Raw genomic sequence first — 13186 nt, forward strand, 5'->3', positions numbered from 1 at the left:
AAGTTAGAGAATACTAAAAAAGAAAAAAAAAACAACTGTGAGTTAGAAACTCCTTTCCAGTTTGTAATTTAAGATCCATGCCTTCAGCTTTGTAGACCACATATGCAGACTATGACAAATCAAGGGTCAACTTGTGCTCAAGGTCTCTAAAGTTGCTCTCTGGCTCTGTAAATGTTAATTTCAAACTAAAACATGCCAAACTCCTCTTTCCAGAAAAGATACCAAAATAATTCTAGTGCAGTTTAAATTTAAAGTTTAAAAAGCATATTCTCCTACATTTTCAATGGTGTGGGAAAGGGCTTATAACGTGAGGCTAAGCAACAACAACAACAACAACAAATATATATATATATATAAAAACTTTATATAAGGTAGCTTTATAATTATTAAAAATTAATATATGCTGTAGGAAAAGATCCCAAAATAAACAGGATAATATACTAAGTATCTCTGAGAATGACTACATAGCTATTATTTGCTTTCTGAATATACTTCTGAATTTTCCATACTAAACAAATTAACTTTTTTAAAAAATTAGAGTTAATATAATACATGGTTGCTGTAATATACAGAAGTGTTGGAATTTAAAAGTATAATCCATCCTCCCCATAATCTCACTGTAACTACTTATTAGTAGTTTAGGGTATGGTCTTGGATCTTTTTCCTATTGTTAAACTTTTAAAAGGTGGGGGTGGGATGGGAGAACTACACAAATCAAATGAAATAAAACCAAACCAAATCAAACAACATAAAAAGTTCCTTGTCTTTAAATGAGTATGGGTTAGGTATTAATAAAAAACATTTTTTTAAATTACTGTAATGCAATGTGAATGTAAGATGTTCAAGGTTACATTGTTTATAATCTTGAAAAAATAGAAAGAATCTATTTTCTAGGGGATTGGTAACATTTAAGAGGGTGCAAATATAGAATAAAGTCCTAGGCAGCCATTAAAATGAATGAGGTAGATTGGTATCAGACTCAGAAAGATGAACAAAGTGGGGTCTGGGGGGTAGAGGAACAACAGGTTACAAATCAGCATGTATAGGATATGCCTATTTTTATTTTTTTAAAAAAATACAATGATGTAACCTCAAGAAGTATATATTAAACTATTAAGGATCGTTTTCTCTGGAACGCAGAATTTATAGGATAGCATTCACTTTCTAAATGATATATTTCTACACCATTAAAAGTTTTTGTGGCCATGTAATAAAAAAGTTTTATAATCTAAAAAACAATGAAGGTATTTCCATTACATAGAACACAACTTTACAGAGGTTTCAGACATGCTTCTTTTTTTAAAAACATAAACTTTAGAAAATTCTTAAATGGTATTATTCAAAAACACTTTCCTACCAACAGAGTCCTTTTCTAAACCTTGATTATTCAGCAACTGAAAACAGTACTAAAGGACATATATAAAGCAGTCATTTAGAGTTCCTTAAATTACTTAAAAGATTTCTCTAACTTCAAGAGAGAAAAAAAGCATTCCAATGAAATCCCTGAGACAAGTTAGGTCCTCGAAAAACTTTTTCTAAAACAGAGAGAAATGGAAGCAAATTTCTTAATTTGAATTTTAAATGATTCAAAAGTCTTTGGTGGGGAGCAGATACAGCTCGGTGGTTGAGCACCTGCTTCCTATATACAAGGTCCTGGGTTCAATTCCCAGTACCCCCTTAAAAAAAATCTTTTGCAATTCCACTAGACTTTTCCTTTTCCTAAAAAGCGTTAGGCCCCAGTGGAAAAGTGCTATATATTTCATTTTCAGCTCAGGTTTATATGAGAACAACTATTGTTCTGTATTAATCTGAATTCTAGAATACAACTTTGACTTACACAATGAATGCTCTTCTTCTGAGTACAAAGAATATTTATTGAAAATAACCCTAATTTCCAATCAGAAAGCTTTTGATAGTGTAGAGATTTTAGCAAATGGGCTGCTAATGCATAAAGTTCAGGGTCTCTAACAGAATTTCCTTGAAGACCCACTTGAAAGCATGATTCAAAACAAAAGCCATAATCCGTAACGTAGTAAAAACAGGATTACAGATGGCACAAGATCCTTGAAGCAGATGGTAATATAAGCCAAAAAAGGTGGGATATTAAAAATGAGCCAACAAAAGGGGATACTGAGTAGACCTCAGTAAAATCATTCTTAAGCTTCAAATTGGTTTGGGCAATGTGCAGCCCCTGGTTAAACATCTAGAAATGACTATAAAATCTAATTATAGTTATTTACGTGTATGTCTTGGGGAGAAGTTTATGAAATGACAAAGTCTTATAATATTGATTTGCTTATATCTATTCTGAGATGTTACCATATAAAAGATACATTTTACTGGCTTTTGCATTATTACTGTGAACCAAGAGAATTTTTTTATGCCCTTTAGTAGAAGAAATAGAGATTTAAACATTCTGGCATACTTTTTCCCTAAACTTTGATACTCCACCAAGTCAGAAGAAGACACTATTATTACTCCTTTTTAGGAAAAGAATTTACAGAAAGGTTTTCTCCTATTGCTCTAAAGTTTTCAAAATAAACTCAAATTTCTTAAGTCTATATAGCTCTTAAAAGGCTCACTAATTTCCTGGAGACTCTTCACCAAATTGATCTCCTTATTTCCTATGTCAATTGCCTCTCTGGTTTAGAACAATAAAATTGATTGCACAGCTTTTCTTTCGCCTGTTTTCACTGAAACACAAACTGACCTGAAGCTTTGTCACCAAATGACAAATTACTGGATGCTGGTATGGGTCCAGATGGCTTTAGGGAATTTATTAGAGAGCCCTACAACAGAACAACAGAAAACATTTATGTTAAATGACTAACCATCTTTTGGAATACAGAAACATATCAAATGAGAACATAATTTAAAATAAGCAAACACTAATACCTTTATTTTAGCTTAATTACAAAAAAAAAAAATAAAGTTCCAATTTAAGTCACTGTTTTCAAATACTTAGCACATATAATTTTGTATTAGAGACTGGAAATATGAAATTCTACAAATTCCAAGAAGGCAAAGTCATGTCTGTTTACTTCATGGCTATTTTCCTATGCCTAGCACAGTGACTGACACATAAAAGGCACCTGAATATTTGATAGATGAAATGAATGAATAAGCAAATGAATGATAATGACTTTGGCTCTTAATAAATTTATAGTAAAATTAAAAAGCAAAACTGTCTGACATATCTATCTGTAGCCAACTTTCCTTTATTCTCATTTGTAATGATTTATATCTTTCCTTGTATTCTCCACAGTGAACATGAAAACCTCAGAAAGAATGCCCCAATACTAAATTGTTTAATTGTCAAGTTATGGCAAACTAAGAAATAGAGTAACGTTTTAGAACTCACAATAAGTTCTCAGGTTCAATATCAAACATGGCTTAATTATTTATCTCAGAGATAGAGAAATAACAGTGGCAGAGAAGCCTGGTTTTCCTAGTGAAAGTTTTAAAGATAGTTTGATCTACCTTTCAGCCATCTCCTATCACTTTTTTCTGGATTGCTTATTTACAATATAACCTGCTTTTGTGTGAGACAATGTTTATCAGGCAAAAGCGTGTATCTAGACATAACAAATACCATTGAAAAATATACAAGCTCTGGAAAAGAAAGCAAAATAACTTATCCCCCAGATGCCAATACTATATGGTGCAGTGAAAAGAGCAATGGGCAGAAGGAAGTTAGAAGATCAAGGTTTCAGCTCCAGTCTCACCATTTATTAATCATGTGATCTTGCAGTAGTCACTTGAACCTAGGTTTCTTTATTAGTGAAACAATTTTAACATTTGTCCTGTCTATTGTACATGGTTGCTGCATGTATCAACTAAGACGATGGTAAATGAAAGTAAAATACCTCATACAAATGTATGGTATCAGAATTATGACCCATAGTACTATATGCAGAATGTCAAATATAGCCTATGAAGATAATTATCAGGTCTTAACTGATGTACCCTGGTTAACAACCACGTCAAAATCAGAATAAATTGTGAGGAAAGGATCACAGATCTTTGTCAAACTTATAGTTTATTCATCAGGACTTAAAACAGTATTGCTTTCAGTCAGAGAGATCTTGCTCGACTGTTAAAGTAAAAATCAATAAGTTACCTGCTTGGCTTGGTTAGAAGCCACTGGGGTCAACCCTGGGTGAGGTGTTTTGGCTGTAGAATATGGCACTGAGGAACTGAAAAACACACAAAGCATAACTCAGGGAAAGGCATGGCTGGGTGAAAACCACATTCATCCTTGAGTCAACTTTCTGCTCAATAAATGATACCAATTCTGGGTAGAATACAAATGGCTGGAACCCAACAAAACCCATTTGACATTTTTCTGATTGAAGAATAAATTGTATTATTTTTAAAAAGATTTATTTATTTATTTAATTCCCCCCCTCCCCCGGTTGTCTGTTCTCTGTGTCTATTTGCTGCGTCTTGTTTCTTTGTCCGCTTCTGTTGTTGTCAGTTGCACGGGAAGTGTGGGCGGCGCCATTCCTGGGCAGCTCTCCTTACAGGTGCACTCCTTGCACGTGGGGCTCCCCTACGCAGGGGACACCCCTGCATGGCACGGCACTCTTTGTGCGCATCAGCACTGCGCATGGGCCAGCTCCACACGGGTCAAGGAGGCCCGGGGTTTGAACCGCGGACCTCCCATGTGGTAGACGGATGCCCTTTTCCTCTTCCAAGTTAGTTTGATAGAAAAATATTATTCCTTCCAAAAGCCAAGGAGAGTTCTGAAAAACAAGAAATCCTGTATCCTCTGCCACTATACATACCAAAGCAACTTCTGACAGAGGACTTTGGGCAGATAAGTTGACTGAAAAATTACCCCCAGAAGCCAAGAATAGAGCTTTTGTTTGTGATTGCATATAGGTGATTGCTTAGGTTTTGTACCCATGCATTGGCACCAAGAAATTATTGAAATGACTGTTTCCTAATACCCGGCCAAGTCCGTTTCCCAAAGACTAAATTATTTAAATGATATTTGGGTCTTCTGCATAAAAGAAGTGATCTTAGAAACATATTTCCCTCCTACAATCCTAAGAAAAAAGTTACTAAGAACAAAATTATTACTATTTAGGAGGAGACATTTTTTTTCTTACACCCAGAGTAAACCTTTATGCTGCAATTCCAGATCATGTGGTGAAGCCTCTGGGGGGCTTCGTGGGGTCGCAGGAGGCGAGGACGACGAGGCCGGGCTGGAGTAACATGAACCATGGAGACAAGGCTGATGGCGCGAGTCTGGTTTATTGAGGAAGTGGTTACAGTTTTGTAGGGCTAAAGGGTGCTGTATAGGCTGCTGATTGGTGCAAGCCTAAGTGGCTTCTTGGTTGGTTACCACGAGCGGTTGCTAAGGGGAGGGGTTGCTGCAAGATTTTAGTGGGGCGGGGGAAAAAGGGGAAGTGAGGAGGGAGGGAGTGGGGGCGGGGGCCGACCGGGTGTTATGCTTAGGCGGGAGATGAAGGGAGGCAGCCGTTGGTGATATTGCCGGCCTGGGTAGGCTGAGGGCGTTGCGCCCGTACCAGGCTGAGGGCGTGGTCGCCCGTTCCAGCCACCCTGAACCATGGCCTCAGGCTGTGCACACGCCTGCTGCCAGGCTGGCCGGGCTATCGGGCCAGAATTGGCCCGCACTCCCACAATGTGGGGGGAATTCCTGGTTCTCTTTTCCAAGCCTGAGAAAATGTTTAACAGGACGTATGGGATGTAAACAATTTGCTGCCATATATGGCTCAAAGGTGTTCCCCAAAGAAGACATCTCAACTTCTTATACAACAGCTACCCTAAGATCTCTGGCAGGCGACAGAACCATGTGTCCACCAGGAAAGCATGTAAGAGATTCAAATGTACCACTGTTCTGTTTCCAACATCCTACCTGTACCTTTGCTACAGTATCCACTATTTGCAGAAAGAGCTCTCACCATCATTTGTTTACAAAATATAAAGTGGCACATAGGCAACCTTGAATACTGTATTAGGAAACAGTCATTTCAATAATTTCTTGGTGCCAATGCATGGGTACAAAACCTAAGCAATCACCTATATGCAATCACAAACAAAAGCTCTATTCTTGGCTTCTGGGGGTAATTTTTCAGTCAACTTATCTGCCCAAAGTCCTCTGTCAGAAGTTGCTTTGGTATGTATAGTGGCAGAGGATACAGGATTTCTTGTTTTTCAGAACTCTCCTTGGCTTTTGGAAGGAATAATATTTTTCTATCAAACTAACTTGGAAGAGGAAAGACAAAGTTAGGCTCATGTCTCATAGCAAATTATCTAACAACTTAACAATCCTTATAAGCAATTCAGGATTCTCTACTAGAATAACATAGGAACGTTCCCAGAATTTATCATATGGGGAGAGGAGAAAAATGGATTTGTTTTTGATGAAATAAATGCCCTTTATTTTTTTACTGAAGACAGAAGGAGGTATGAAAGTTTCTGTAGAGAAACATATCACTGATCCCTTGAGATCAAGCAGGTACATTCCCCTGCTGATTCTCCAACAGAGAAAAGGAATGTGTGAGTGAGATTGCTGGAACTCAAGAAATCCCTGGGCAGACACAGCATGCTTCATTAGAGCAATGGTTTGAGTTCATGAGAACCACAAGGGAAATGAAAATCTTTCACACCTTTTCAAAGACAAACAAAAAAGGAACTGGAAAGAAAATAATGCAGCAATTACACTACCCAATTTTCAGAAATTTTTTCACACACAAAATTTAGTTATGACTTCATGATAAATTAAATCAGGCATGAATTAGATTGAGTATAATTATTGTTCTATTTACTTGTGATAATGCTACATTATCTCTTAAGTATCCCAACTCTCCAAACACACAAGATTAGCTAGCATTCACAGTACACTGGGTCAGGTAACAACTGTTCAGAGAAATGGTGTTCAATGCAATCAGCCGACAAATCAACTATCCAAATGTTACCCAAGAAATATCCACCATGATCTAAGAGAGAAAACAGAAAAGAACAGTGCAGATGATCATGAACCAAAACATTGCAAATTAACAGCTAAAAATGATCAAGAGAAGATGGAAAAGCTTAATTGAGAATTACCATATTATGGACTTTATTCTACTTTCTAGTCATATGGACCTGAAAGATACCATCAGAAATTTATCTTGACATGTTTTGTTCTACAATTGAAAAAAAAATTATTTTCAAAGGACCAGAAATTGCAAGCATAAAATGGCATTGTCACAGGCACCAAAGGGTCATATAAAACTCTAGCAACAGTAAGATCACTACAGTAGTAAAATTAGGTTCTTGGAGAAACACAATTTCAAAAGAATCTAAATTCTCTGATTCTCTAACACCCAAATCAACCTGGGAAAAAAGTAATAAGCAAATGAGGATGAAAATATCCAATGAGGGAAGCAAATGTAGCTCAAGGAGTTGGGTGCCTGCCTACCACATAATAGGTCCTGAGCAAGACAGTGAGCTGACTTGCTGAACTGGGTGGCAAGCTGTTGCAAGAAAGAGACACAATAAGGAAAACACGCACATACAAAACACACAATAAGGAAAAAACACTGAGAGACAAAGGAAGCAGGGAAAAGGGTGGCTCAAGCCACTGGGTGCCTTTCTCCTACAGGGGAGGTCCCAGATCAATTCCTGGTGCCTCCTAAAATAAAGAAGATAAGCACACAACAAAGACACAGAGAGTAGACAGTGAGTACAAAAAACATGGTAGCGGGGAATATATAAATAAAAATAAGTCTTAAAAAAAAGTCAATGAAATGTTACAACAAACCTATTTCAAAGACTGCCTTGAAAACAGAGTCTTTTCTCTTTTGCCACAGTTAGTGCTGGGATAAACAGATAAAAACATACATGCTCACAGGATGTGTACTTCATACACAATTATAAAATTGAGTTAAGATTGTGAAGCATTAAGGTATCACATAAGCAGGGAGGTGAGGATGGTCAACCACCACATCAGGGAACCAAGAGAGTTGACAACTGCAAGCAGGAGAATTCCATCCATCAGCCATGTGGGATTTAAGCCCCCTCTTGATTTAGAGGTGGAATGGACATCGCCATCCCAGGGTCCTCAGGATGGAGGAATAAAACATGGATTAGAGTAGACTTACTAGTATTCTACTGTAGAATTACTGTGACTCTAGCAATGGAAGAAATTATATCACTGATAAGAAGACAGTGAGCACGGGAGTTGCTGAGGACAGGGAGAGGGAAGAAGTGTGAGATGGGGGCATTTTTGGGAGTTGGAGCTGTTCTCAATAATATTGCAGGGACAGATGCAGGACATTATATATCCTGCCATAACCCACTGAATGGACTGGCAGAGAGTGTAAACTACAACCTATAATTCATGCTGTGTTGCAGTGCTTCAAACTGTACTCATGAAATGCAATGAACGTGCCACACTAACGAAAGAAGTTGTCGATGTGGGAGGAGTAGGGGGTATGTGGAGCAGGGTATATGGGAACCTTTTATATTTTTTAATGTAATATTCCATGTGATCTATTTATCTTTAAAAGAAAAAAAGATAATAAAAAAAAGATATCACATAAGGAAGCAGGTGTAGCTCAGTGGTTGAGTACCTACTTCTCATGTACAAGGCCTGGGTTCAACCTCCTTAAAAAAAACCAAAATGTGCTGGTCACATAGGCTCTTTTTTCTAGGGGTCCTTTAACCTCAATGAATTTTAGCCAAGTAAATATTCATTCTATTGTTGTGAAGGGGGTCAACTACTCATTTTTTCACCTATTTCAACATTACAAAGATTTTAAAAAATGAGAGATCTGGTTACGTGTAACTTCGGTAAATCTAATATTACTACATACATCTTTACATATATTTATATATGGTAATTATAACAGATACAACTTATGAAAACTACTAAAGATAAATATTTAATGAACAATGAATTAAAAAATAATTTAAAGGTAAGGCACGTAAGGACATAAGAGAACATCAGAACAATGAGAAAATAAAAATCAAGAGGGAAAAAAAAGAAAAAAGGAAAAGATATAGAAAGCAAAACCCATTAGTTCATTCTTAGAGTTTCTTCATTCCACAGTGAAGATCAGATTTGCCAATTATTTTCCCTTATTGATAAATTTTGTGTCTTTGAAGAATTATGTATCCAAAATTTCATCTAAAAGTCTGCTAAATCAAACTGCAGCTCCCACATGAATGTCTAGATAGCAAATAACATATAAATAATTTAAGTTGGAACTGCATTAGACCTTTGAAAAGGAATACATTAAATATGAAAGTAGAATTTTGTAAGAAAAAATACATGGAAAATGTTAGCAATTAAGTTTCATGATTAAGTTGAAAAAGGAGGCGGCGGACTTGGCCCAGTGGTTAGGGCTTCCGCCTACCACATGGGAGGTCCACGGTTCAAACCCCAGGTCTCCTTGACCTGTGTGGAGCCGGCCCATGCGCAGTGCTGATGCACGCAAGGAGTGCCGCCCCATGCAAGGAGTGCCGCCCCACGTAGGGGTGTCCCCCACGTAGGGGAGCCCCACGCAGGGGTGTCCCCCACATAGGGGAGCCCCACGCGCTGCCCAGGGCGAAAGAAAGTGCAACTGCCCAAGAATGATGCCACACACATGGAGAGCTGATGCAAGATGACACAACAAAAAGAAACACAGATTCCCTTGCCGCTGATGACAACAGAAGCAGACAAAGAAGACGCAGCACATAGACACAGAAGAACAGACAACCGGGATGTGGGGGGGAAGGGGAGATAAAGCTTAAAAAAAAAAAAAAAGGTGAAAAAGGAGGCTACAAAACAGCATGATCCAAATTATACTTTAAAAAACTAAATTTTCATAGAAAAACGCTAAAAAATAACATGCATGACAAATGTACCACACTAATGCAAGGTGTTAACAATAGGGTAGTAAAAAAGAAAACAAAAAATCATGTAGTGATTATATATTTGTAGTGTGATTAAAGATCATTTTAATTTTATTTTGAAGCTGTTGGTGTTTTTCAAAAAATCTACAATGAACATTTATAGTAAAAAATAAAGAGTTAAAGTTTTTTTTATGTTTGTGGTCATTACTATAGTTTTTATTTATTAAGTTTGAGGTAAAATATACAAAATGAAAGTCATTTTAAGTATTTTTAGGTGAATGGCATTAAGTACATTGACAATAGTGTGCAACTTTCACAACTATGTATTTGTAGAATATTTTCATCATCACGAACCAAAACTCACATCCATTAAGCAATAACTTCCCATTTACCCCCATCACCACACCTAGTAACAACTGTTCTGCTTTCTGTCTCTATGAATTTGCTTATTCTAAGTATTTCATACCAGGGAAATCATACAATACTTCTTAGTTTTTGTGTCTGGCTGATATCACTCAACATGATGATTTTAAGGTTCACCCATGTTGCAGCATGTATTAACACTTCATTTCTTTTTTACAGTTGATAATGGATATAACACACTTAGTTTGCCCATTCATCTGATGATGGACACATGGGTTGCTGCCACCTTTTAACTATTGTGAGTAATGCTGCAATGAACACTGGTGTGCGAATATCTGTTTGAGTCCCTGCTTTTAATTATTTTGGAATTGTGGGGTCTATGTGGGAATCTTATGTTTAACTCTCTGAGGAACCTCCAGCTTTCCATAGCAGCTACACCACTTAACATTCCCATCAACAATGTACTAATGCACCTATTTCTCCATATCCTCACTAACACTTTTTTCCTTTCTCTCTCTTTTTTTTGAGGTACTGGGGCTGGGCATTAAATCCGGGGCCTTGTATATGGGAAGCTGACACTCAACCAATGAGTCATATTGACTACCCTGAGTTGGTTTTTTTGTGGGTTTGCTTGTTTTTGTTCTTTTTCAGGAGGCACTGAGGACCAAACCTGGCACCTCCCATGTGGGAAGCAGGCGCTCAACCACTTGAGCCACATCTACTACCCTAACACTTCTTACTTGTTTTTTACAAAATAGTCACCATTCTAGTGGGTGTGAAGGATATTTCATTGTAGTTTTGAGCTGCAGTTCTCTAGTGGCTAAAGATAATGTGTACTTTTCATGTGCTTACTGGTCATTTATGTATCTTCTCTGGAAAAATGTATTCAAATCTTTTGCACATTTTTTTTTTTTTTTGAGGTACTGGGGGCCAGGGATTGAATTCAGGATGTCGTATGTGTGAAGCTGGCACTCAACCACTAAGCCACATTAAACTGGCTTCCCTGAGTTGGCCTTCTCAATTGTTTTGCTTGTTGTTTGTTTTTGTTCCTTCAGGAGGCACCAGACCCAAACCTGTAAACCACCCCTGATGAAGGAGCTGGGTGCTCAATCACGTGAGCCACACCAGTTTCTTTGTGCATTTTTAAAACTGAATTGCTTGTCTTTTTGTTGTTGAGATGTAGGAGTTCTTTGTAGTGTGGATATAAACCCTGATCAGATGTATGGTTTCCAAATACTTTTTCCCATTCTATAAGTTGTTTTTTCACTTTTTTGATAACGTCCTGTGATAAAAAAATTATTTTTGATGAAGTCCACTGTATATTTTTCTTTTGTTGCTTATGCTTTTGGTATAAAATCTAAAAATCCACTGACTAATACAAGACACTGAAGATATTTCCCTATGTTTCTTTTTAAGAGTTTTATAATATTAACTATTATATTTAGGTCATTGATCCATTTTGAAATAATTTTTGTATATGGTGAGAAATAGAGGGTCTAAATGCATTCTTTTGCATGTGGATTTACAGTTCCAGCAACATTTGTTGAAGAGACTATTCTTTTTCCACTGAGCGGACGTGATGCCCTTATCAAATATCGACTGGCTATAGATGTGTGGGTTTATTTCTGGACTCTCAATTCTATTCCATTGATCTGTATCTCTATCTTTATGCCAGACCACACTACTTTAATTACTATAGCTTTGTAGTAAGTTTTGAAATCAGGCAATGTGAATCCTTTGATTTTGTTCTTTTTTCAAGATTATTCTGGCTATTTAGACCCAGTGCAATTCCAGATAAATTTCACGATCACCTTTTCCACTCTTTTCCACTCCTGTAAAAATGCGGCAGGTACTTTTTTGGCTTAAAGTCTATTTTGTCTGACAATAATAAAGATACTCTGGCTCTCTCTCTTTTAATGTCAAGCACAGAAATTACATGAGCTTTTATTCAAAGAAATTCAATTTTCTCTAGAATATAAAATATACATTTTAAAGTATAAATGTGAATATAAACATTAATAGGTTAAATTTTAATGAGCATTTATTTTCTTATATTTCTTTTTTATGCATAAATGATACCATATTCAGAGTAAAAATTTTTTAAAAAAAGAGCAAATTAAAAGGAAACCCTTGAGGGGAGTGGGTTCAATCCCTAGTACCTCCTAGGAAAAAAATAAGGGAAACCCTTGAAATCCTTTCAGATATTTAAACAATTCAACTGTGAATGAAATGGCAATAAAATTGTGTCCTACATTGTGATGCATACTATAATTTTTATATAATTTCCCCTTATATAAAACAAGTATAAAATTGGCTTTCAATTTTCAATTGGATAATTAATAACATTTTCATTCTGTTCTAGTGAGTATTATGTAGCTTCTACCCTACCACTCCCATCCTCCATTTTTCATCTCAGTAACTTGTTCTATTTTTTATTTTATTGACGTATATCAAACATGAACATAAGTAAACAATAAGTGTATAGCAAAAGTTGTGAACTTACGAAACAAACATGCACATACACAGGGCTTCCATTTGATTACTGTATGCATGGAGTATCTTTTACCACCCTTTTAATTTCAAACTTTTTGTGTAATTGTTTCTATAGTCGGTCTCTTATGTACATGATATAGATGGATAATTTTTAAATCCAATCTGACAATATCTGCCTTTCAATAGGAGAGTTTAATTCATTGAGATCAAAGGTAATGACTGGTAAGGAAGGATTTTACTTCTGCAATTTAGCTATTTGTTTTCTATATGTTTTCCTCCATCACTACATTACTGCCTATTATTGCATTTACTTGATTTTTTTCTAAAATACCATTTTTATTCCCTCCTTTTTCTCTCTGTTATCTTTTATAGTTATTTTCTTAGTGGTTACCTTGGTTGTAATCATTAACAACAAGGTTACCTGGTTCAACCAGTACTAACCTAATTTTAAGTAGTACACATTATATTCCTATATATT

At 36.3% G+C, this 13186-nt stretch overlaps 1 protein-coding gene across 12 annotated transcripts in view; it reads right to left on the reverse strand.

Annotated features, from left to right (window-relative positions):
* Nucleotides 1-13186, reverse strand: part of NUP214 (nucleoporin 214) — a 143763-nt gene that overhangs the window by 33817 nt on the left and 96760 nt on the right. For all 12 annotated transcript variants that reach the window (XM_058302202.1, XM_058302207.1, XM_058302210.2 and 9 more), the window contains exons 25-26: nt 4121-4196; nt 2711-2789 (exon numbers count right to left, since the gene is read on the reverse strand). In XM_058302202.1, coding sequence (XP_058158185.1) covers nt 2711-2789; nt 4121-4196 — 155 coding nt within the window. The remainder of the gene's footprint in view (nt 1-2710; nt 2790-4120; nt 4197-13186) is intronic.

Source organism: Dasypus novemcinctus, chromosome 8 (assembly GCF_030445035.2).
Source record: "Dasypus novemcinctus isolate mDasNov1 chromosome 8, mDasNov1.1.hap2, whole genome shotgun sequence".
NCBI classification, from domain to species: Eukaryota; Metazoa; Chordata; class Mammalia; order Cingulata; family Dasypodidae; genus Dasypus; species Dasypus novemcinctus.